At 39.5% G+C, this 26,521-nt stretch overlaps 1 protein-coding gene across 2 annotated transcripts in view; it reads left to right on the top strand.

Annotated features, from left to right (window-relative positions):
- The first annotated feature begins 2,421 nt into the window (after positions 1-2,421).
- Positions 2,422-26,521, top strand: part of Mark1 (microtubule affinity regulating kinase 1) — a 98,742-nt gene continuing 74,642 nt past the window's right edge. The window contains exon 1 of one of the 2 annotated variants that reach the window (XM_048356528.1): positions 2,422-2,705. In XM_048356528.1, the coding sequence (XP_048212485.1) occupies positions 2,655-2,705 (51 nt within the window). In that variant the 5' untranslated portion in view covers positions 2,422-2,654. The remainder of the gene's footprint in view (positions 2,706-26,521) is intronic. The other variant, XM_048356530.1, reaches the window with a different exon arrangement.

The raw sequence follows: 26,521 nt of genomic DNA, 5'->3' as shown, positions 1-26,521 counted from the left end.
CAGGGGTCTGTGACTGGTACACATTGAACACTGGCACATATTCCAGTTATCTTCTTCTGTATCTCATTAACCTGGTGTATGGATGATCTCCAGTCAGTCCACTCAGTGGAATTTTGTCAAATGGAAGTAAATATGCCTGTCAGGGTCACCACAAGGGTAAAGATACAGGACAATATGTGAATACAGTTTAAAGACTGAAATCCAAGCTACCAGCGGAAGAAATGATTCATATGCCAAAGAAGCTAACCATCTTTTCAGAGCAACTTGTTTACTTGCCAGTTAAAACAGGTACTGATGTAACACCAGATACTTGGTAGTCAGTGGTGTACTAGACAGGGTGCAAGCAATGGTACAAGTTCATGCTGGACAACTTCACTACGTCTTGATGATTCAAGGTCTCTGAAGAAGGACTCTTAGCAGTGTGGCATGCCCACTAACACCTCATAACTCAGGACACAGCTTTACAGCTCCAAAGCCCAAATGTTATGTGTCCAGTGGCAATGACCACCAAAAGGATCTTGGGATTTTTAAGTGCTTTGTGAAAACTCTGCAGTGTTTACAAGATAAAATGCTAGGGAAATAAACACAGATTGTGTTCTAGACGTGACTACATACTGAGTGAGAATTTTTTTCTTTCTCTCAGAGTATTTATGTTTTGCTATTTTTAGGTTCTTGGGTGCCCATGTTTTTAAGGGTCAAGTGTTAACTCTTCAGAGAGAACCTTTAATGGGTCAGGATAAAAACCATCTGGTACAGGAATTCTTCCTTGGAATGAATTTGAAGATAGCGAAGGAATTTCCTACCATCCTAAAATTCCCATTGGAGGCATGTATAAGTTGCTCAACAAAACGTTATCTATCCTTTTCTGTCTACTGCTCCGTTTAGCTTCCTGCCTATCCTTGGGAGGATGGGAAATATTGGAAAGAAGTGGGACAAAGAGATGGTAAGGCTGCTGTCCTAGAGTCTCAGTGTGCAAAATGTCAACACTGGAACAAGACTGAGGATAATAGCATTGCTTACTCAAGGAAGGTTCTGGGCAATGTGGTATGGATACCTGAAGGACAGAATGAGTGGCTGTTTAGTGGAAGGGTGAGGAAGGACCCAAATAGGACGTGGACCAGATCAGAGACAGGCCTCTACCCCCCCCCCCCCCCACCACCGATGACACTTCCTTGAGTCCCAGGAAATGACAGTAAGCCAGTTGTGGGTGTCATGACTCGGGGATCTCACCCACTGCTGCGGGAAGACCTGGTACACCTGCCTCCTTCCCAATGAAGCCTTGGAGGGGGGACGCTGACCTCCGGGCAGGAACCGGTTCTCTGCTTATCCCCACCTCCCAGGCTGCTGGGGAGCAGGCGGGGCAACGCGGGGGGGGGGGGTGGCGTTTGTGCCTGTGTCCAAGTATAAAGGTGACCCTGAACCCAGAGACACCCCCCCGCCCCTGGAAACGGGACTGAAGGGGACCTCCGGCTCAGCCAGGCGTAGAGCACGCATGACAACCGGGAGGCGGGGGAAAATTTAAGAATGGGGAGACGTCCCGAGGCAGGGGGGAGAGAAGGGTGCCGGATCCAGCGACTGACGGTCCCCAGTTCTTCCACCAACGACAAAGACAATAAAAAAAAAAAAGGCGGGTGGGGAGAAGGGGGACACGGATTTGATTTTGTACCAGCTGCCCAGTCTCTCCCCCCAACCGGACAACACCCCACCTCCCCCCAACAAACAAACAAAAAAACCCAAACACGGAGAAAAATCAAACCATCCGAGGCGGGGAGACGGCCGTGGCCCCCGCGGGTGGGGCGAGGTGCAAAAATGAGCCGGACGGGAGCGGGAGGGGGCGGCGGCCCCGCATCCCGCACGAGGGAATGAATGGAGAGGCCCCCCGCGGCTGGCGCCCGCCCACCCGCCGCGACCGCCGCCTGGAGCCTCGCGGCTCTGTGTGCCCGGCCCGCGGCTCCGCGCGCAGCCGGCTCGGGCCGCTCGGCGGGCGGGGGGGAGGCGCGCGGTGGCGGCGGCGGCGGCGGTCGCGAGGACCCAGTTGAGACCCGCGCCGCCGGGGTGGGATTGCCGCCGCCGCCGCCGGGCCCGCGCGCGTGGCTGTGGCCAAGGCCGCGAGGCTGCGGCGGGGCCGGGCGGCGCCGCACACCTGAGGCGGAGGCGCGGCTCGGGGCGGCGCTGTCAGGGCCGCGCGCTCCGTCACCCGCCAGGCAGTGATTTGAGGCGCCGGCTTCACCTTCAGCCCTGACGGGGAGCGCCTAGCGGGCTGTGGCGGGGACCTTCCCCGGGGGTGGCGGGCTCCCGGCCCCCGGCGTGCCCGCCGCGTCCGGCCCGGCCCGGCCTCGCTCGCCCGCCTCGCCGTGCCCCCCCCCTCCGCTCTCCCCCCGCCCTCCCTTCCCCACTCCCCCCAGGCGGCGCCGCCGCGGGAAGCGGCTCCCCCTCCTCTTCCTCCGCGTCCTCGGCCCCGGCTCCCCCGCCCCGGCGGCTTGTTGCACCGCCCCGCGGCCTGCGGGAGCCGCTCGGCCCGGCCTGGTGCTCGCGTCGGCGCGCTCCCGGTCTGCCGCACCCCCCTCCCTCCCCTCGGCTTTTCCTTTCCAACCACGGGGGTCCCGCACCCCACAGCCTGACCGGCGAGACCCCAACCCGGCCGCCCGCACAAAATGTCGGCCCGGACGCCATTGCCGACGGTGAACGAGCGGGACACGGAGAACGTGAGTAACCGGAGCGCCCCCCCCCCCTCCCCGCCACCTTGCCGCAGCGCCCCGGGGCGAGACCCCCCCGGGACCTCCCGCCCTCGCCCGCTCCCCACGCGCGGGCGCCCCGCGGCAGGGGCTCCCCACCTGGAGCGAGGCAGGACCTCCATCCCCCCCCCCCCCCCCAGCTCAACCTCGAGTCATTCCCACCCCATCTCGCTGCCTTCCCCTCTAGGGTGCGGGTGGGGAGCGGCCCGTGGCGCCCTGTGCCCGGAGGTGGTCCTTCCAGGGCACGCAGGGTGATGGAGGGCGGAGAAGGGGCAGCGGAGGTGGCAGAACGGGCATCCAGCAATCGCACGGTTCCTGCCACGGCATTGCCATTGCCACCACCCGAATGAATGCAGCTACCTCTTTACACCTTGCTTTTCTGGATTCCACAATCCTGGGCAGATAGTACCCCCCTCCCTCCCCACATTGCCCCATGACTCCATGACTTTGCTTTTTGTAGCATCTTGTCCACATTTGGGGGTTATTATTGGCACCAAAGGGAGAAGGATGGGGATGGAAGCTGAGTGTGTGTGTGTGTGTGTGTGTGTGTGTGTGTGTGTGTGTGTGTGTGATGTGTGTGAGTTTATACTGCTATGATACTCCAGGAGAGATGAGCAAGAGAATCGCACCCACAGCCCCTGGGGCTCTGGGGTTAGAGCAAAAAAAAAATGTTTCTAAAGCCTCTTGCAGCTCACTGGCTTTGTATTCTCCCCTCAAGGCCAGTGGTAAGGATTCCGGGAAGATTTTATTGTAAATAGCTCTTCTTTTTCTTCAAGTGTCACAAGGTGCACTTCTTCAAAGCCAAAGATTCTCTCCTGGTCTGAACAAATTGCCCTCCTGAGTTTTACTTGTTTTTAATCAAGATGCAGATTAGTCTCATGTTTGAACTCTTGAAAACTAAAAGGACATGAGTAGAATCATTAGTCGTACACCTTCTGAAAAGTACAATTGAGTGTACAGGAGCGAGTGCAAGTTCCTTTGTGGAAAAGGGCTTTTTTTTTTATTTTTATTCTTAAATCCCTATGACCTGTAAAGGGACTCCAAGGTTCTATAGGGCCTTGACTGATTTTCTGACTAGTGTTAAGGAGCTAGAAGTTTTGGTTGGCCGCCCAGAGCTCTCTGCTGTGTGTCTAGTTAGCTCATCAGCCCTCCAGGGCTTGATGTATGTACCAATGATTTCATGAGGCTGGGAAAATAAAAATAACGAAATGCCTTGGCATTCTTACACAAAAGATAAAAGAGAGAAGAGATACTAGCTCATTTCTCCCAGTGATAAAGGGGGTAGAAACACAGTGTTCAATCTTAAGAGAGTAGGGCAATGCAGAAATTTAACACAATTATTTGATAGGAGATGAAATTCCAGTAAGAAACCATTGTTAGAAGACCCAGGAAGATGTTTGCTTTTGTCCTCTCTTTGTCATGTGTTTAAAATGATAAAGATACTGTTAGGATGCCACCATCAGACATTATAGCTTAATTTTAATCATAACTTGGTTTCAATTGATGTATAATTGTGATCAAGAAATTGGAAAAAGTCAGAAAGATGGAAGAATTTTGTTAAAGTTGATGTTAAAGCCAGGCTGGTACAGGTTTGTTTTTTTTTTGGCGGGGGGCCGGTGAGAATTCTTTAAAAAAAAATCCTGTCATTTGGGAGTGTGAATGATGACCTTTATTTCTATTAGCAAAATTCCAAAAGACCTAGGGAATATCAAAGACAGCCATTCACAGGAGCAGGAGGAATACATTGTTTTTATTTTGTCTTAGCTAACACTCTATGAGTAAGACACTTTTTATACTGACATAAGATAGCATTATAGATATACAAATAAAGAATAGTACAAAATGTAGCATTGCATGAAAAGCTAAAACTACCACACTGAAAGAAGATTTTAAAGCTAAACAATAGTAGTGTGGTAAGTTTTGTTGGGAGTACTTCCTGCAAATGACTATGCTACTATATAAACTCATTTGCTATCTCTGAACATGTTATTTCCAAGTCACATTTACATTCTTGTTTTTACTGTGTTATATGTCCCCATTGAGCTCACCTTACCCACGTCCTAATTATCTCCTCATTGCCATGGAAAATACCATACGGTCACTGTTAATCAATAAGGATGCACTCAGCTCTGTTTTTGAGCTGGAATGGGATGTAGAAGTATTTAAGACAAGGCTTCTCCCTTCATAATGCTTACTGAAGAGAAAAAAAAATCCCAAACAAATACACAGTAGAAAACTGTGTAAATTGGGCTAAATTAGTTTATAAGTGTCCTAGGTGTTTGTCAAAGGGGCTACCACTGGTGGCTGTAAAGTCACCATTAGAGTGTCTATTATCTAGTTAGCAGTAAATGGCCTAATCCATTCTCACTTCTCATCTATGAAATAAAGTACAAAACTTTCTAGTTAGCCTGCCAATGCCACAAGACAGTCAAAAAGTGCATTTGTTTGTAGTCATTTTCCATTAAGTGACATCTTAAAAAATACTTGTGAAAAATTATATTTATGTAACTCAACAAAGACCTCTGGTAATACAAAAAACAGTAACTAATTCACTTTATTATGCTCAGAAATTAAAGTCAACAAATACAATAATTTAAATACTTTGAAATTTAATAGTCACGTAAATTAATATAAATATTTTTATGCATATAACAATTTAGATTGTGTGTCCTTGGGAATATGTATTTACTTTTTCCATCGTCACTAGTACATATTCAGGATAGACTTAAAAACATAAAAAGCGAAAGTAATAATAACACTGATTTCTCAGTGAAAGATCTGCCCTGTGAGAACTTTTTTCTTTGAGAAAGCAATCTGTTAGATTATTCTTGGATAATTTCAGCACGGATACAGATAATGTATTGCTATTTCTCTAAATATTTTTTAGTGAAACAAAAATACTTTAATGTTTTAGGAAAACTCTGTTTATGCTCATTTTCATGGGTCAAAAATACCTTGGCTCTCTTTCTGTGTGGAAATTTTGTTCAATAGGAAGAAAGTTGATTTGAGAACTTCTTGGATTGTTTGAAAATTAAATTCATCTAAGTTTAAAATCTTCTATGAAAAATAAAATAACCCCTTAATGGTGAGTCTTGATAAATCTGAAATTCATGTTGATGTTGAAGTACTGGATGTAACTAAGGTGGATGTAACTATTGGTGATTTGTCTGATGGAAGTCATTGTTAGTAGAGTGAAAAAGCAAAAGGATAGCATACATTTGCCACTGTCTTTGGCAAACAATTCTGGCAACTACCATTATTATTTACTCTGCACCTTGTGTATCCCTCACATGTCACAGCTCCCCATCAATGCAATTCCACTGCCACCTGACTTTATCTCCTTAATTCTGTACAGTCAGTGCCTACCCCTAGCTCAAGTGACTATTGGGAGTTATGTAAGAGATCAGGGCTGTAGCTTTCCCTTTTGAATTGTTTCATTTATCATCAAACTGTGTTACTGACATGTGCAGCAGTAAAACATCAGAAACTACAACTCAGAGTGGAAGGTTTCACAGAGCTAAGTGACCTGACCAAGGTGTGATGAATCTCACATTTTCCACTGTTCCCTTCAGGCTTTTGCTTCTAGGAGGTGGTTTGTTTATGTTGTTTTGCCTAGAGATTGTAAAAGAACATACACACTGACATACTTTATGAAATGAAGAATAGAGTTGTGTTTCCTTCACTGTATTTCTGAAATGTTATTATTTCTTCTGTCTGAGGTGTTGTGTCCTTTCCCCTTTCTCCTGGACTTCACAAATCATTCATGATTGGCTCATTTAAGTTTGAACAACACTTCTAAAGTGATTACAGTCAGTATTGCTCTCTTACCTGGCTAAATAGTGGTGTATGTATATAATATACCCCAATAGTCTCCAAAGTGGGTTTCCAGGACAATCCAGTGGGAGAAGAAATACCTTTGATATCTGCCACTTCTCTGACCTGATGCCCATGAAGTGCCAAACTAGCTATTTATTTCCAAATAATAGTAGTTATTAGTAATAACTTTGTTAGTAAATTATTATAACAAAATTAATTACCATTATTTTCCATCTAACATTTTTCTCTGGAAGTCTTTTACTTTCTTCCTGATGAACATCTTTAGAAAGTTCTTTTGGTTAAGCCAGGCACAGTGATATATGCTTATAATTTCAGCACTCAGGAGTCTGGGGCAGAAAAATCTTGAGTCCAAGGCCAGCTTGGGCTACATTTTGAGACCTGTCTCAAAACAATGAATATTCAAAAAGGAAACTCAAAGGTTTCTTTGGTAAAGGACTGTTGTTGTCAGTCATAAACCTTTTAGAGTCTGAGAACATGATTTCAGAAGATAGTGTTACCATGTGTAAGAGGTCCATTGCTTCTGTTCAGAAATCATGGGTGATACTTTGTGTTTGTTTCTCTAACTTTCTCTTATTTTGTTGCAGTTTCTTTGAAGTACACTTAAGTTCCTTTTCATCTAGACTGCTTTCTGTATTTGTGAACTCATGTCAACTTCTGGGCACCTATTCAGTATTATCTTTTTATTACTATCTCGCATCTGATTCTCTAGTGTTTTCCTTTTTGTACTTTGATTCGGTTATGTTACACCTTAAGCACTCCCCTATATGTTAACATCACTTTTATTTTTCCCACTAGTTCATTGTCTTTCTAAAAGATGGGCTATCAAGTTCAAATTATATAGTTTGTTTAGATCTATCTTCTACAGAGTCCTATCTTTTTTTGACTCATAAGTCACAATTGACTATGCATGGCATTTTACTAAAGTTCTCAACATTTATTATTTTATGTTATGTTATTTTACTTTCTTTCTTGTGCTGATACTAAGGCTTGAATTCAGGGCCTCTTCCTCTCACTTGGTTTTCCCAGGGTAAGGTCTCTACCATTTGAGCCATACCTTCACTTCTGGCTTTTTGTTGGTTAATTGGAGCTGAGCCTGATGAGCTAGTTTTGAACCCACAATTCTCAGTTGTATTTAAATCTTTCTCAACTCATATGTTGAATTTTGGAAAATTGTGGTAGAGAACATATCATATGAGATGTACTCTCTTAAATTTTTAGTTGTGTATTCCAGTTATCTGAAGAAGACAGTGTTATACAGAAGATCCCTAGAAAATTTTCATGTCCCATGACTGAAACTTTATACTTGAACAGTAACTCTCTATTTCCTTTTCACCCTAAGATGTGGCAGCTACCATTGTTATTTCTGTTCTGATTATTTTGTTACTTTAGATATTTCATATTAGTGGCGTTGTGAAGTATTCTTCTGTCTCTGGGTTACTTTAGTGTATTGTCTTAACAGTTCCTCTGTGATTTAATGTGTGATGGTGTTTTTTTGTCTGATGGCCAAATAATCCATTGTGTGTGTGTGCACACATGTACACACATATACATATATATATGTATATATCACAGTTTGTTTATCCAGTCTTGTGTGAATGGATGTTTGGATTGTTCCTACTGCTTGTCTAGAGTAAATAAGCCTGCCGTAAACACTAGAGAGCAGGTGTCTCTTTGAGATCCTGATTTCAGTTTTTTTTATAAATACCTAAAAGTTGAGTTGCTAGTCATATATTGGTTCTGTTAGTTTGTTGAGGAACTTGTATAATTTTTTTCAAAGCAGCTGTATCATTTCACATTTTCAACAACAGTATACAGAGTCCTAGATTATCCATATCTTGTTATTTTTTATAATAGCTATTGTAATGGATTTGAAATGAATACCTCATGTATTTTGATTTGCTTTTCTCTCATAGTGATGTTGATCACCTTTTCATATATCTATTGTCCTTTTGTATGTCATCTTTGGAGAAATATCTACCCTAGTCCCTTGTGCATTCTTAAATCAGATTTATTTATTTGCAGTTGAAATGTAGGAGTTTATTGTATGTTTTGGATATTAACTCCTTATCAGATATGGTTTACAAATATTTTCTCTGGTTCTGTAGGTTGTCTTTTCTTACTTGTTTTCGTCACTGTACATAAAATTTTAATTTATGTCTCATTTATTTTCTCTTTTTTCTGCTTGAACTGTTGATGTTATATCCAAGAAATCATTACCAAGACCAATGCCATGAAGCTTTTCTTCCATTTTCTTCTATTATTTTAGTTCAAGTCTTACATTAAATTAATCTATTTTGAGTTGGTTTTTCTGTGAGGGTCTACTTTCATTCTGTTGTATGTTCAGTTTTTTCAAAACCTTTGTTGAGATTTTTTTTGATAAAAAAAATTTAATTTAACCATATTTACATGGGTTTGTTCTAGGTTCTTTATTCTGTTATATTGGTCTATATGTCTGTCTTTATGTCAGTATCATACTGTTTTGATTATCATAACTTCATGTTTTGGAGTCAGAAACTGTGAAACTTTATGATCATTTAGGCTATTCATGCCTCTTGGTGGTTCCACATGAATTTTAGGATGCTTTTTTTTCTATTTCTGTAAAAAAAAAATGTGATTGAATTTGATAGGGATTCAAGTACCATTGAATTTTGACTGGGGTGGCGTGGCTATTTTGACTATTAATTTTCCTAATCCATGAACATGACTGTCTTTCCATTTCTTTACTTTATCTTTAATTTCTTGTAGCAGTATTTTCTGCATGTTTTTGGAGTATGAGTCTTTAACCTACTTGGTTAAATTTATTCTTCTGTATTTTAATGATTTTATAAACGAACCTATTTTCTTAATTTACTTTTTAGATAATTCCTTATTAGACAAGCAAGTGGTATTTTTGTATGTTGATTTTGTATCCTGAACTTAATTAGTTCTAACTCTATGTACATGTGTGTGCACACGGTGTATAGGTGTATACACTTTTTTGTATAGCAGATCACCTTATCCACAAATAGGTAGTTTTCTTTCTGTTGCCTTTTACTAATTTTTCTTCACTGATCTGGCTGGGACTTCCAGTATGATGGTCAATGGAAGAATTAAGAATGGCTGCTTGCCTCTGTTCTTGATCTTGCAGGAAGGTTTTGTTTCCCACTCTTGAATATGCTGTCCACTGTGGGCTTTCATATACAATCTTTAGTATGTTGAGAGAATTTCCTTCTATTGTCATTTGTTGAGCAGTATTCTCATGAAAGAGTATTGAATCTTGCCAAATTCTTTTTCTATAACTATTGAGATAACCAAGAAATAAATGATGCCTGCCAAATTGATAAGGGTATATTCTTTGCTCATTCTACTGATAGAAATGCTGATCTTTTCCCGAAGTACTATCATAGTCACATCCAGAAGCAAAGTGTTTACCAGCAATCTGAGCCTAATTTCACAACATTTGTTTCTAGTTTATGTCTTCTCTGATGTTCAATTTATTGGCATTAATATAATTAAACATGAAGTATGTTTTATAATCCTTTTCTAATTGCCTGTTATTAATTGCTTCTTTAATTTCTGATTGTATTTATTTGTTTGCTCTTGTGCTTCTTAGTCTAGGTAAAGGCTTGTTAATTTTTACTGATCTTTTCCGATTGTCTTTTACTCATATCTGAGCTAATCATTATTTTTCCTTCCTACTGTTATTCTGTGCGTATTCTTTTTTAGTCCTTGAGGAGTAGAATTTGGTTATTCATTTGAGCTCTTCCTTATTATTGTAGGTATTTTAAATTTTAGTAATGATAAACTTCCCTCCTTGTACTACTTTTATTGTAGCTCTTAATTTAATTTAATTTAATTTTTTGCCAGTCCTGGGGCTTAGACTCAGGGCCTGAGCACTGTCCCTGGCTTCTTTTTTGCTCAAGGCTAGCACTCTGCCTCTTGAGCCACAGCGCCACTTCTGGCCGTTTTCTATATATGTGGTGTGGTGAATCAAACCCAGGGCTTCATGTATAGGAGACAAGCACTCTTGCCACTAGGCCATATTCCCAGCCCCTGTAGCTCTTAAATTTTGATGTGCTATGTTTTTGTTTTTATCTGTCTTAAGGTATTTTTCGATTTCCTCTTTGATTTCTTCCTTTGCCTATTGGTTGTTCAGAAGTGTGTTTAACTTCAATGTATTTGTGTATTTCTCAGCTTTCTGGCGTTTATTTCTAGTTTCATTCCATTATAGTTGACAAAGATACTTGGTATGATTTCATGCTTCACTTGGTTAATTTTTTTGTGGTGTGTGTACATTTGAGTTTGTGTATATGTGAGTGTGTGTGAGATGGGAACGGTAAGGCAAAAGAGGGGGGAGAGAGAAAGAGAACAAGGGGTAGAATGAGTGAATGAAAATGAGAGTGAGTAGGGAGAGAATAAATGAATAAGAATGAGAGTGAATATCCTGGTATGGGTGCCTAAGTAGAATGTATAATGTGCTTCTGTTAGGTGGTATAAAGGATGTTTTTAATATGTCTGCTAGGTCTTGTTGGTCTGTAATGGTGTTCAGTTCCTCGTTTTCTTATTGATCTTCTGTCTGGATGTTCTGTCCATTATTGAATGTATGGTGTTGAAATCTGTTACTATTGTGTGGCTGTTTATTCCTGCCTTTGGTTTGTCAGTGTATATGCTTTATATAATTAGGTCCTCTTTGTTGATTGCATATATTTTTATACTTGTTATCTCTTTTTCATTTGACTCTTCTATCACGATATGATGTTTTTTACTCTTGTCACAGGTGTGTGTGTGTGAGAGAGAGAGAGAGAGAGAGACAGATTTTTGTCTTGAGTTATTTAACATAAATATAGCCATTCCGGTTCTCTTCTAGTTACTGTTTGCATAGATCTTTTTCTAGCCTTTGACTTTCAGCTTGTATATGACCTTAAATATAAAGGGAGAGTTTTTTGTTTTTTAGATAGCATTTAGTTGGACTTTATTTTTTAAGCCATTCAACTAGATGTCTTTTGATTGGGATACTTTATCCCCAATTTATATGTTTAATGTAGTTTGTGGTAGAGAAAGACATACTATTGGCATTTTGTTCATTTTTCTATGTTGTAGTTCTGTAGTCCATCTTAATCTCTGTTTTCTACTGTGTGTTTCATTGATTTTTTTTTTTTTGTGGTGGCATCTTGAAGGATCCAAGATCTGTCAGCTTCCAAGCCCAGTTTCTCCAACAGTCTCCCCCAAATCTGGGCATTGGACACATGCGCCACTCTTATTATTCCCCTCTGTTGGATTTTTTACTTTTATTCTATTTTGGTTTCTAAAAGTTGTAAGATTTTCTTCAAACCATCTCTAATTTTAAAACAAACTCTGAGTCTTTGCTTGTTTTTTATGATTTATTTTTCTTAACTACTTACTACGTAGCTATTTTCATCCCATTGCTGGTAAACACATTATCTGAAATTCTTTGAGGTTTAATTTATTGCTCATATGCAGTATGTCTCTTTTATTGTGATCGTGTGTGTGTGTGTGTGTGTGTGTGTGTGTGTGTGTTCTTGGAGGTGTCCTTGCATTTGCCCAATTTGTCTGTGTGAAACTTGGGGAGGGTCTAATTTGAGGATTATATCCTGCAGAGTTTTTTTATTTTTGCTCCTATTGGGAACCTGTTGCTTCAGGATACTTTAGTAACTGGACATTTTCATATCTTTCACTAATCTTGGCTCCATGGATCTTAATAACCACAGAAAGAGCGAAATAAGCTTTTTGAAAATACATGTTCAATAATTTCACATTCAATGAAATGTGATTTTTACCATCCTAAACTGTCATTTCTGAGATTCGTATGCCTGTATACATAAAAATGTTCACAATTCTTTTTTTTTTCCATTTCAAAAATCTTAGCTGGGGAACAGTAGCTCATGCCTATAATCCTGCTCAGGAGGCTAAGATCTGAAGATCTTGGTTTGAAGCTACCATAGGCAGAAGAAGCTGAGTGACAATCTCCAATTAGCTAGCAAAAAGCTAGACTGGGCATGTGGTTCAAGAAGTAGAGTGTGGGACTGGGATGTAGCTCAGTGGCAAAGCGCTTGCCTAGCAAGTGCAATGTCCTGGGTTCGATCCCCAGTACCAAAAAAAAGAAAACACAAAAAAATACAGTTAAAAAAAAAAAAAGAAGTAGAGTGTGCTGTGAGCAAAAAAGCTGAGCATGACTCTGAGGCCTTGAGAACAAGCCCAGTACTGATGCACACCTGCACAGACAGACACACAGACACACAGATACACACACACACACACACACAATTTCTTAATAGATTTTTGAAACTTTATTAAAGTGATTAAATTTCTTTTTGTGGTACTGGGATTTGAACTCAGGTCTTTGTGTTCAGTAGCGTGATGATTACTTAAAAAGCTGTGCCTCCTGCCCTACTTTTCTTGCTGGTTATTTGGGGGATGAATCTAGTGGGCTTTGTAGGTCTAGCCTTGAGCTGTGATTCTCTGGATCGCAGCCCCCTGATTAACTAGAATTTCAGGTGTGAGACATAAGTGTTTGGCAAAATGGTTAGTTTTCAAGAATACCTAATTAAGTGTGTATGTGCTGGTACTGGGGCTTGAACTCGGACTGGATGTCTTGCTTAGTTTTTTTGCTCAAGGGTCCTGTACTCTACCATTTAAACCACACTCCACATCTGGCTTTTTGGTGGTTAATTGGAAATAGTAGTGTCTTAGATTTTTCAATCCAGGCTGGCTTTGAACCAGGATCTCAGCTTGCTGAGGCATGAGGCACCCAGCTTAAAGGTGGAACTTTTACAAAGATTATTGTACTAGCAGAACTTTACAAAAGTTTTTACTTAATAGATGGATTAAAATACGTGCATCATATTTAAGTAACTGTAGTTAAATGAGATGATCCACTATGTCATCTTGTGTGGGGGATACTTTATCCATGACAATCATTAAAGTCAAGTATCAATATAAACTGAATTTACAGTCAGTCCTTCCATTTTCTGTATCCCATAATTGTTAAGATCTCAGACATTAAGAAACATATTAGTTGCACAAAATAATTTTTTACTAATCATGGAAAAGATTATATCATTAGAATTTAATATATTAAACTGTTCCACTTTTTAATATTGTTTTTGGATGCATGTAATTTATTTGTAAAGGTTTTTTTTTTTTTTTTTTTTTTTTTTTTGCCAGTCCTGGGCCTTGGACTCAGGGCCTGAGCACCTTCCCTGGCTTCTCTTTTGCCCAAGGCTAGCACTCTGCTAGCTTAGGATTTGCCATATATTTTGGTACTAATGATTTAACATATCAAAGTATTTTATTTATATATTCTTAATTTGTAGGAGAGATTGTTTCAAATCCACATCACTAACTTCCGTCAGCACATTACATGTTCTTACACAATTTCTCCAGTAAGCTCTGGGAGTCTCTTTCCCTGAATCTTGTGATACAAATATCTACTGACTAGGTATGATGATGGTTTAAGTTAAGGTAATGACTGCATTTAATAAGTTTCATCTTTCTCTTAAAAGGAAAGGAGAGTTACAGTTGATGGCTATTGGAAGTCGAGTGAGAGAAATGATGTAGCAATTCTTTCATAGCTGATGACAGCTGTAGAAGAATAGGCAATTTTCTGGCTTGGAGGTAATATGGTATCTGTATGAGACACTTGTAGGTGGAAGATGGAAACAGGTAAGGATCCTAGGTTCTTCCTTTCCTTCTCCCAGCTTTACGTAGCCAATCATATTAGAAGAGGGGAGATGACCACAAAAAAAAAGAGTTCACCACCCAATGCCTTTGGTTATGGGCTAAATCTTTCTTCAGAGACAGTTTTACTTAATACTATTTTGACTACCTTACTAGTGTAGATCAGGGAGTAAACATTCTGAGAAACAGTCCAAGAATTTGGTGACCTGCCGGTAAAGGATATGGGAACACACTTGGTATGGCTTCCTTTCTTTCTGGGAGCCATAGTGCAGATTTCACAACTTGAAAAGAGGTTTACTTTTATTTCCTTTTCTATTCACTTCATCACAATTGAAGCTGATAGAAATACAAAGGCAAATGAAACCTGTTCCCTGTTATGGAGTGACTCAGAGTCTGAAGAGGGAGATAGACATAGAGACAAGAAGTTCAGTAGAAAGTTACAGTTCCTTGTCAACTGACTGATCAGAACACTGAACAAAGAACGCAAGTGAGGCAGGACTAGGTGCTCAAGAGACAGCCTGTAGATTAAGTCTGGAAAGACTTTGCCAAGCTGCTCTGTGGGCTGAAGGAAGGAGTCACTGGCTAGAAGGCTCTTGCAGCTGGGAGGAGGGCACTGTTTATTGAAGGGGACTTGCCCGAGTGCTGGAGAGTTGTTAGTACACTGTGGGCCATCATAGCAAGCATGGTCCCAGGGACCATGTAGCCTGGCCAGAGTTTAAATAGAGGGCAGTGTGATTACATTTGTATTATCTGAATCTGTATGTTTTAGCAACTTTCCAGGTTTTCAATTCAGTGGGATACTTTGTCATGGTTCATGAAAGAGCTTTAAACATTTGTAAACATTTTCTTTGTCATACTGGGAAGAGTTTTTGGTAATGGGACATTGCCAGTGTTCATGACAAAAACTTTACCAAAGTGTAGTTAGGCTACTCTGAGTTTTAAAACGATTTCTCAACCTTTATCTTCTGTGTTCATTCCTCTCCTTGCTGGCCTCGCTTTAGCAAAGGGTCCTACTGAGTCACTTTAGTGAGAGATTGTACTTTTTATCTGGTCAACCTGGATATCCCACTAAGTTCTTTGTCCCTACCTTTGTTATTTCCTCTCAGCAATTTTCCATCTGCCACCCTCCCACTCTGCTCCTTGGGTATAAATCTGCAGCCATCTTTGCTGTATCAGAATTGAGCCTGGTATCTTGTTCTTTTTATAACATCTCTGTTACAATATTGAATAAAGTCTTCCATATTATTTTTTAACAAGTGTGAAAATACATTTTTCTTCAACACTAGTTAAAAATTTCACTTAATGAAATCCCATATATGTATGATTGTGATGGTATGTATTGGGATTAAGGTTAGAGAACTGTGAGCCACTAGTTAGTGCCCAGATTGTCTTTGCACTTTTTATTTGTTTTTGTTTTGTTTTTGGCCAATCCTGGGCCGTCAACTCAGGGCCTGAGCACTGTCCCTGGCTTCTTTTTTGCTCAAGGCTAGCACTCTGCCACTTGAGCCACAGCGCCACTTCTGGCCATTTTCTGTATATGTGGTGCTGAGGAATCGAACCCAGGGCCTCATGTATACGAGGCAAGCACTCTTGCCACTAGGCCATATTCCCAGCCTCTTTGCACTTTTTAATCACTAGACCATGGGAGGGAGACTTTTGTTTTTTGTTTTGCTGTTTTTACCTCTCGTTGTCTCCTAACTTCATGTTACTTCAAGAATAACCTTATTGCTTTTTGAAGATGGTCTACAATCTGTTTGTAATGCTGATAAAGATCAAGAGTCTAGGACACAAAGTAAAAAAGCCATGGTGCTGATGAGTTACTAGCTAGGTTACCTTAGATGAGTTCCATACGCTTTCTTCTTTATGGCTGTTGTGGATGCATCTCATTTTGGTACTTACAAACTTCTTTGAATGTCTCATAGAAATTATTAACTGGATAACATTATTAAATCATGCTACTGATCTTCCTGCCACTTAAAATTCTTTTTGTTTACTGCTTAAATGCCATAAATGAGAAGGAAAGAAAGTAGGAGCCAGTGGCCACCTGCTTAAACCTAAGGAATGGTGCTGGTAGTAGAATCCTGGGCATCTCCCAGGCTAGGTCAGGGCAGACTACCTTTGAGCCTGCTAATGAATTCTTAACTACCATTGCCCAGAGGGAAAGTCTAGAACAGGGAAGCTTGATCCCTACTGCATGATCTCTTAAACCTTTCCCTCATACGTTCCTCTAAAGGTAGAAGGAAAAACCAAGGCAAAGAAAGAGTTTGTCAAGGAGGATGCTCTAACTCCCTCTTTTGGCCAGAAGCCAGTATTTACCACCTTGCTTGTTTTGCTTTGTGTATACTTTGTGATGGCACTTTTAAACCACACTGTAGTTTTCTTAAGTCTGTCCCACATGTAATGCTACAAACTCCTTAAGACTGGGAACTCTTATGGATTACCATATTAAGCAGTGGTGTCTGGAGTTTTCAGAACTACTTGTGCCAAATTAAAAACAGCAAGAATACATCAGTAAAATATATTCCTTTTCCAGCAGTATTTTAGCACAGTGCTACCTAGACACATAGTAGTAAATATACAGAATTATGTTTCATTCGTTCTTGGAAATAATGAAGTCCTTTTTTAAGTACTTTTACTTTTTAAATTCTGATTGTTAAATTCTGATCTTTCTTCCTATTTGTTGAAAATCATCAGCTAAAATTTCGATGCCCTTCAAAACATTTATTTAGAAAGCATGTTGACATTTAAATTTGTATGATTGTTAGTTTAAACTATATTAGGAAATAATTACTAGATTTTGTTCAGTTTACTTAACTAAACAGGATCATAGAATTAAACTTCTACTACTAGAATGTTAAGTCAAATGTCATGATTTAGAGAACAAATTATCTGTTGTAGCTTCTGGAGTGAGTATTCTGTAACACTTTTGTCCTTGTGGGAATGAAAGAATTAGGAAGCTTGGAAAGGAATTTAACACCATATTTTTAGATTATAATTTAGGCAGATGTTTTCTTTAATTCTCTGGGGACCCAGTTGTGTTCGCTTGTAATGTCTTCTGGCAAGTTGTATTGAACGCCTTCCCAGAGGAACTCTTGGGAGTATAGGAGAGGAGGGCCTTAAAATAAACACCCACCCTCAGTGATTCTCTGTTTCCTGTATCGCAACCCATGGTCCAGATTGTGGGGAATGGGAGATAATAAGTGCTTTTGTGTAGCTGCTTGATGAAGAGGATGTGCTGTATAGCCAGGCCCTGGGTTCAGATCCTAGCTCTGTTGTTTATGAATTGTGATTTGGGGAAGCAGTTTAACTTCTTTATGCCTCAGGTTCCTTGTATATATATTTTTTTTCATAAGGGAATTACAAAAATGCTTACCTTTTGCTGTTGTGAAGCTTAACTAATTGAGTACATACAATGTTCTTAGAACAGTGCCTATTATGTAGTAGAAGCTGTGCAAAGGCTAGCTGCTGCTAATACTATTACATTTATATATTGGAAGATGTAACTATGTCAGAGTTTTTGGTATATCGCAGGTTACTAGAATATACATGGTCTTCATTTAAAAATTTTGTGTATTTTGGGCTGGGGATATGGCCTAGTGGCAAGAGTGCTTGCCTCCTATACATGAGGCCCTGGGTTCGATTCCCCAGCACCACATATACAGAAAACGGCCAGAACGGGCGCTGTGGCTCAAGTGGCAGAGTGCTAGCCTTGAGCAAAAAGAAGCCAGGGACAGTGCTCAGGCCCCGAGTTCAAGGCCCAGGACTGGCCAAAAAAACAAAAAACAAAAAATACAAAATAAAATTTTGTGTATTTTAAGTCACGGGCTTTTTTTAGACCAAGGAGAGACTTTGATTTTGCCTTTTAATGCAAACATCCAGTAGTTGTAACTTTCTGGTTTACCAGATGCTTCCATATCTGTAAGAGAAACGAGTTGGGAGCTGACTTATCTGCAGGTGGCTTGGTGATCAGGAAACTACAGCACACTACCAAGGGGGGAGGTTGTTTAGTGACATGGATATCTCCTGTGGAAATGGGAATATTTAAGGTGTTGTGTAATGTGTAAGAGTTCAGATTTTAGATAAGATTATCTGCGGGGTTTACTCATCCATTTAAGGTATATAACTTTGGACATGTTTCCTTATCTCTAAAATAGGGATAATAAGTATCTGGCATATAGTTGCCAGATTTAAGTCAGTAGGTTTATGTAACATACTTTTTAATAGTAATATTCAGTAAACGAGCCAAAGAAACAAGGAATCAAAAGCAAGGTGAAGAGGAAACTTGCAGTTGCTGATGAGAATATCTTTCTTTTATGTGCCTCCTTCAAGATGAAAATACACAAAGAAATGAATATTTTGAGGGTATTCCTTTTGCCAATGCTTACTGTTTTCTTTATGTTATATTTTCATTCTTCAGACAGGATGAATATACTTGAATTGAGTACAGCTGTAAACATCCTAATGTGTTCTCTCTCTTGAGACTACATTGATTTCACTGAGCCCAATTAGGCAAGTCTTAAGTCAGGAAAATTCAGATCAAAGATAGTTTTGATAATATTATTATATATGCTAGAATTTAATCTTTTTATGCTGTTGTCTTTTCTAAATTATGTACTATATTTTGGCCCCTTCGAAATTGTAAGCAAGGTTTTGGTGAAATGATGAGAAGGCCTTTATTTATATTATGTATTAGTAGTCTATGTTTGTCTTACTTCTCCAAAGGAAAGATATTTCTCTTTACATTTCTAAAAAATAATGTTTTGGGTGGGTATATTTTTTAATCCGGAGGACTTTAATTTTTATTTTCAGTTGTAGGGCTTGAACTCAGAGCCTGGGTGTGGTCCCTGAGCCCTTTTGTGCTCAAGGTTCACGCTCTACCACTTGAGCCGTAGCACCACTTCCAATTTTTGAGTAGTTAATTGGAGATAAGATTCTCATGGGGACTTTTCTGCCCTGGCTGGCTTCAAACAGCCATCCTCAGATCTCAGCCTCCTGAGTAGGTAGGGTTATAGGCGTGAGCCACTAGCACCCAGCAAATTTAAAATTTTCATAATCATAACCAAAATTCAAAATATAAGTCCATGTTCAACAAACTTTCAAAAGTAAGAATGTTCTAATCTATATTACTGTATCAGTGTTCAGTCAGGGAAGCAGAGTGATATAGAAAAAGTGATATAGAAAAAGTGATGAGTGATATAGAAAAAGGCTTTTAATAAGAGATTAAATTTCTACAGGGAACAGGTTAAGCATTCTGTATGTAGTTGCTGCGTCCGAGTCTGTTATTAAGTGACTGAAATCTTTGGGGCGATGATCAGAAAGGAAAGAAGAATGTGATGTGAGTGAAAGTAAATACAAATTGGAGCCTGCAAAGACACACCAGAACTTGTGTGTCTCACTGCTCTTATCCTAAAAGAGGTGACTTACAGCAGGAGCTCCAGCACCTCTTATCGTAGAGTTACCCATGCACCTGGATTAAGATTCACAGAAGTTGAAGCAAGTGATCCAGTAGGAGCTGAAGGTGCTGAATTTTAGCCCTGTTCCATGCCTGTAAGACATGCCATCACATCAGCTCCATCAGACACGAGCTGCAGCTATGTCTGGTCCTGTACTGCTGCTTTTCAGAAGTTAGAAAAGGTTGCTATTTTCATTTTTGCCTTCCATATGTGTGTTAGTTTCTCCTGTGGCTAATTTCTAACCCAAGGCCACAGGGAGAAGAGAATTCTGGGAAACACTGTTCCAGCCTGGCTCAATTAACACTGAGTCCATTCAGCCCATCTCTCTTGTCGTTTGGTTGTCTATTTTAAGTATGGGTTGTGCCCACACTTCCCTTAGCTATATTTAACTTCCAAATAAAGATAGTAGCAAAATTATTCTTTTGCCTGATGTGACGCACCTACCATAGACATTCCAAAAACATGCTAATCCTCTCCTTACAAGAAGATACAGTCTCTGTCCATTTTTGGATGATATTACTTTTCTTCTCAGTCACATTTTACTTTTTATTTGTTGTAACTTCCATGTTACTATTAAAATGTTATGTTAACACTTTAATTTCAGATGATGGGAAAATGAGAGTAAAAAGAAAAGAATGGGTTAATATGTACCCAAATATCATCATAACAAAATAAAGAAGAAATGCTTCTAAGTATTAAAGTCTTCGTTTCTGTTGGTGGTCACATGGTCATAGGTGATATTTATAATTACCTTCTACTGCTAATTCCATGTTCCCTCTGCCCTCAGCAAATACTTCAGCTGATTATAGTTTTTACTTGGTGAAATAACCAAATCCCTCATACCTCAGGAGTCCGGGCCTTGAGAAGTTGCAACTATATTGAGTTGGTAATTTTCCATTGACTTCTCTCAGGACATAAGAGTAAGTAGAGCTTCCCCAGAGGAGCTCTTGCAATTTAGACATATTCCTCCTTACAGTCATTATGTAATAGTAACACACTTTTCCATTGATGGTCAGGATCACTCACCTCAGTCAGTATGATAACCTTTATTATCTATTAATTCACTACTGTAAAGAAGTTTCAACTTTCAGTTTAAAAGACCATTACTGTAATACCTAGTAGAACATTCCCTCCCTAAGCACCAACTTCTAGAAGTAGCAAAACCCAAAGTTTCAGGGACTAGAAACAAATTTTCGTGAGTGGACCTATAAGGATAATAGTGAGGAAATCTACTTATATTTAAGTATGTTTATATTTATATTATGATTCCTGGACTTGTGAATCCTGGCTGTGGGAGAATTAGAACTATATATTACTCATTGACTTATGGTATATATTGCATCCTGGAAGGTGTTACTCCATGTCTGCAAGGTGGTATCACCTAGCTGGCATTGTTTCCAAATATTTAAAAGGCCATTCCAGTGTTGTATCAAGCCAGGTACATCAGACTATTGGGAAATAGTAAGAGTGGTAAATTCTCCTGCAGGAACTCATTTTCATGCTTCATTTGCAATGAAATCCATTTCTTTCCTAGAAGCAATGCTGTGTGGAATACTATGATAGTTAAACATAACGTGATGGGAAACATTGTTCTGTGATTCCAGTCAATGGAGATTTTGGAATCGTCCTGGAAGGAGAAAGCAAATGATCTATTTTAAGTAGAATAAAAAAAAATGAGATTAGACAAAGCACTGTCCATTCTGTCATGCAAGCAGTCCAATGTATGATTGACCTGCCACCATTTAACTGGATATTACCATCCCTCCACCCCCTGGAATGATTCCATTTGGGGAGCTCAGTGTTGTTCTATGCATTTGACACATTTGCCTTAGTAAATGTTGGTACATGTTGCTAGGCCTGCATATATAACCTTCATTCTTGCTAATGTGGTAGGGATGAGTGACTATGGAAAGAGGGTGGCTGATGTGCACAGCACGTGGCATCTTTTTGAGTACCACCAGTTTAGATGGAGCACAACTGATAGTCATTCAGGGAAATTTATACATACTGTCAGTAGTTTTTTTAAATGTTTTTAACCTTCAAAGTTCTCAAGCAATCAACACCAACCTGAATTTCTGTAGATCCATGTTCCATATTCTCTGAAAATAAACAACCAGGTACACTGCTCAAAGCTTTGATCACTAGAAAATTTTGTTTTCATTATTCTTCCTCCAGTGCCACCCTGTGTGTGGCAGGAGTATGGGTTAGGAGCATCCCAGTCAACATAATTTTACATACCTTCAGGACTTGCTCAACCTTCAGGACATGCTCATGCCTTGTCTGATGCATGGTACTTCTCATCAGTGGAAGGTTGCTATGAGGTTTGATGAGTCAGACAAGACCTAAGTCATAATGGGAAGCTTACATTGAGTGATAATTTAGCCTATGGTCAACTCTTCAATATTTTCCAACCCTACTGATAAGTGTTTACAGTATATACTTTTTTTGGGGGGGTGGGGAGCGGTGTTTGGCTTGAACTCATTGGTACTCTACCACTTTGAGCCACAGTGCCACTTCTGGCTTTCTGGTGGTTAATTGGAGATAAAGAGTCTCACAGACTTTCCTGTTTGGGCTGGTTTTGCACTATCCTCAGATCTCAGCTTCCCTAGTAGCTAGGATTACAGGTGTGAGCCACCAGCTTCTGACTGCATACTTTGCTTTTTTTCACTTACTTTTTTGTGACTATGATTAATGTATCCATAACTTAAACCTGTGTAACATGTGTGTTACTATTCTAAAATGTTCATGTTTGCAAAATATATGCTATATATGTCAACTATTGTATTGTGTAAAGTTATCTGTAATGTTCTGTCTTTTAAAAAATGGTTGGTTCTCAAATAAATTGCCTTTGAAAATTCATTAGGTAAATATATTAACTTTCAAAAATTATCTTTTCCAGAATTACATTACTGGAATTTTGATATTTTGAGGAGACTTGCAGGATTTTGATCTTTCATGATTTCTATGCTCTGTATTAAGGCATTCAGGACTGTGTAACCAAAAATTATGTCCCACAGCCAGGACCCACTTGCCTAAAATAGAACAAAATTCTGCATTTCAGGAGTACTATAGGAGCCTGGCAAAGGCTCAAAACTGTATTTCTTTCTACATGTTAAGTCTTCTGGTTCAAGTGGGAAAACTTCTTCCATGACAACCTAGGTATATGCCCTGTTTCTTCTTCTTCTTCTTCGACTGTTGCTGGGGTTTGAACTGAGAGCATTGTACTTGTTTGGCTTACTTGCTTGCTTGACTGGCACTCTACCACTTGAGCCATGCCTCCAGCCTGAATTCTTGTTAATTATTTTAGAGATGAAGTATCAAGGCCTTTTCTGCTAAAATTGGCTTTGAGTTGGGATTTGAATCTCAGCCTCCTGAGTAGCAGCTAGGATTATAGAAATGAGTCGCTGGCACCCAGCTTTTTCCTTTTTTATTTTTGTTTTTGGTTGTTTTTTTGTTGTTGGTGGTGGTGGTGGTAGTAGGGCTTGAACTCTGGGCCTGGGCACTGTCCCTGAGCTCTTCAGCTCAAGGCTAGTGCTCTACCACTTCTGGTTTTCTGGTGGTTAATCAGAGATAAGAGTCTCACAGACTTTCCTGCCAGGCTGGCTTTGGACCTCGATCCTCAGCTCTCGGCCTCCTGAATAGGATTGCAAGCATGAGCCACCAGCATCCGGCTTTCTTTATTTTTTCAATGTCTTTTAAAATTTCCATATATTAATTGTACTAAACATGTGTTTTCATTGTATATTTTAATATATGTGTGATAGATTTCATCATATTTGTGTCCTCATTACCCTACTTTATGTCCTTTCTGTGTCCCTGCCTCTTTCCACATAGTCTGACTTCTATTTAATGTCTTTTTGATTGTTTTAAATCTAAATTCCTAAATGAGATACTTGCAATATTTGTCTCTCTGACTGTCTGCTTAACCTGTTGAACTCCAGTTTTACCCATTTTCCTACAAATAGATATATTCTGCTTTACTCCATATACACCACATTTTTATTCTCCATTCTTCTATTAATGGGTACCTAGGCCTATTTCATGACATGATTATTATCAATGTGGTGCAGTAAACCATGGTTATGTAGATATCTGTATTGTATGCTGACTTAGATTCCTTCAGATACATACCCAGAAGTAGTATAACTTGAATATGGTAATTCTGTTCTTAGTTTTTTTCAAAGTTAATACGAATATTTTACTGTTAATACTGATGTTAATAGTGCACTAGTTTACATATTCATTAGCAATGTATAAATATTCCTTTTTCTGTACATCCTTGCCAGTATTTATTGTGTGTTTTCTTAATGGTCCCAGTTTAAATGTCATCTTGATGGCACTTCCTTTATGGCTAAGAATGCTGAACATTTCTTCATGTACTTGCTTGCTATTTGTACTTCTTTTGAGAACTATATGCAATTCATTTGCCTATCTATTGGTTGGATTATTTTCATGTTTAATTTTTTTACTTCAAGTTTTTTTAGTTCTTTATGTATACTGAATATTAACTTTTTTCTCTGAGAAATATCTAGCAAAGATTTTCTATTCTATAAGCTAACTCTTCATTATCAAACACCAAAAAGCCAGAAGAAGAGCACAAGCCTTGAGAGAAAAAGCTCAGGGAATGGTGCTCAAGTCCTGAATTGAAGCCTTGGTAATGGCACACATACAAGATTTAGTCTTCAATCCCAGGATTGATGTTTACATTGGTTGAGAAATAGAGATTTAGTTTGAATCTTGTACATGTGGATATCTAGCTTTCTTATTTGTTGAAGAGGCTGTCTTTTTTCCAAGGGATGTTTGTGGTACTATTGCTGAGAAACTTATGACTGTAGCTGTATAGTTGTTTCTAGGTCCTAAATTCTACTGTTTTTGTTACTGTGACTTCCAATATAGGTACACATTGGTATAAACTTCCTCTTTAGAACCTCTTTTTGCTATGTCCCAAAAATTCTGGTTAATTGTGTTTGTTTTGTTTTGTTTTTGCCAGTCCTGGGCCTTGGACTCAAGGCCTGAGCACTGTCCCTGGCTTCTTTTTGCTCAAGGCTAGCACTCTGCCACTTGAGCCACAGCGCCACTTCTGGCCATTTTCTGTATATGTGGTGCTGGGGAATTGAACCCAGGGTTTCATGTATACGAGTCAAGCACTTTTGCCACTAGGCCATATTCCCAGCCTGTGTTTATTTTCTTTGATGCTAGAAATTTTACATTTTTCTCCCCATAGAGCATTCAAAACTATGGTTCCGTATTAGTCAATCTCCATGACTTTATATATTTTTAGTAGTTTCTCTTGCTATTGACCAGTAATTCTTTTATGATATGAAAAGATATAAGAAACCCAGAGGTTTTTGTTTGTTTGGTGTTTTTGATATTTGTTCAGGCCTGCTTATGGCCTAAATAATTATTTGTTTTGGAGAAAGTTTCATGAGCTGCTGAAAAGGTATATTCTGAAGCTCTAGTTAAATATTTTGTAGTTGTCAATTAAATCATTTGGTTTATGGTACAGTTATTTTTGTTGTTTATTTTTGTGTAGGAAATCTATCTTTTGAAAAGATTGGGTTATTGAAGTCACCTACTATTATTGTTTCTAGACTTACATGTCTTTTTATATCCAGTAATGATTGTTTTATGAGTGTGGTTGCACAGAAGTTTTGGTGTCAATGTACTCAAAGTTGTTGTCTTCTCATGCATTGTTCCCTTTATTAATATGTATTAACCTATATCCTTTCTGAATAATATTGATGTGAAATTGATGTGAGTACTACTATTTTTATTTGCTTTTGGATTTCATTTGCTTGTAATATTATTTCCCATCCTTTGGTGAGTTTCTTGAAGACAGAAAACAGTTGGATCTTGTTTTTTAATCCATTCAGCCAGTTTCTCTTTCATTTGAAGAGTTGACATCATTTACATTTTGATCATTTACATAATGATATTATGTTATGTGTACCAACTTCTCCCTTCTTCCTCTTAGAGCTTTTGTTGTTTACACAGTTTTGTGGTTCAATCCTTTTCTACTTGGCCTTTGTTCATTCTCTTTTGTGCTTCTGCTGGGGCTTGAACTCAGGGCCAGGGTCTGTGAGCTTTTGTGCTCAAGGCTAGTGGTCTAGCCCTTGAGCCACAGCTCTACTTCTGGCTTAGTGGTTAATGGAGATAAGAGCCTTATGGACTTTACTACCCAGACCAACTTCCAGCCTCCATCCTTAGATCTCAGCCTCTTTAGTAGCTAGAATTACAGGTGTGAGCTATCAGCACCCAGCTCATTTGTTTATTCTTCTTGTGATATTTATCCTTTCTCAAACCTGCCTGGCAGCAAACCACATGCAGCTGAGAGATAGCTCTTGAGGCCAGTTATCTGTTAGTCATAGGCTTGGGTTATTATAGCTTTTAATCTCTACAGTGATTCACAGCCACTGATGTTTGCTTCTTGCCAGAAAGGGTGAGACCACTAACCCCATGCTCTCCCCAACCTAAGTTCCCTGCTGCTTAAATTTCTTAACAGCAGGTCTATGTTTAACCTTTTTTTTCATTCTCCGTAACTATTTCTCTTGACTGTCTCCTACCCAGACACTGTAGGAGGTGTCCTCAGCTTTTTAGATTTGAGATGGTTCCTTGTTTTTAGGTCCCTAGAGTATCGTTGTGTCAAATAATTGGCCCTTTTTCAAGATATTTCCTTGATGTAGCTCGCTGAGGTATGAGGAGTGATAAAATGAATTTCTTCAGTGCTGGCCTTCCATACCAGAGGGGTGGCACACCAATTATCTGTATTAGATTCAAGGCTTGTGAAAAGTGTGGGCTTATCAAGTGGCACAGCCTGCC

Source organism: Perognathus longimembris, chromosome 11 (assembly GCF_023159225.1).
Source record: "Perognathus longimembris pacificus isolate PPM17 chromosome 11, ASM2315922v1, whole genome shotgun sequence".
In the NCBI taxonomy this organism is placed as follows: domain Eukaryota; kingdom Metazoa; phylum Chordata; class Mammalia; order Rodentia; family Heteromyidae; genus Perognathus; species Perognathus longimembris.
Note: the sequence above shows the minus strand (reverse complement) of the source record. Positions and strands in the feature narration are given on the sequence as shown.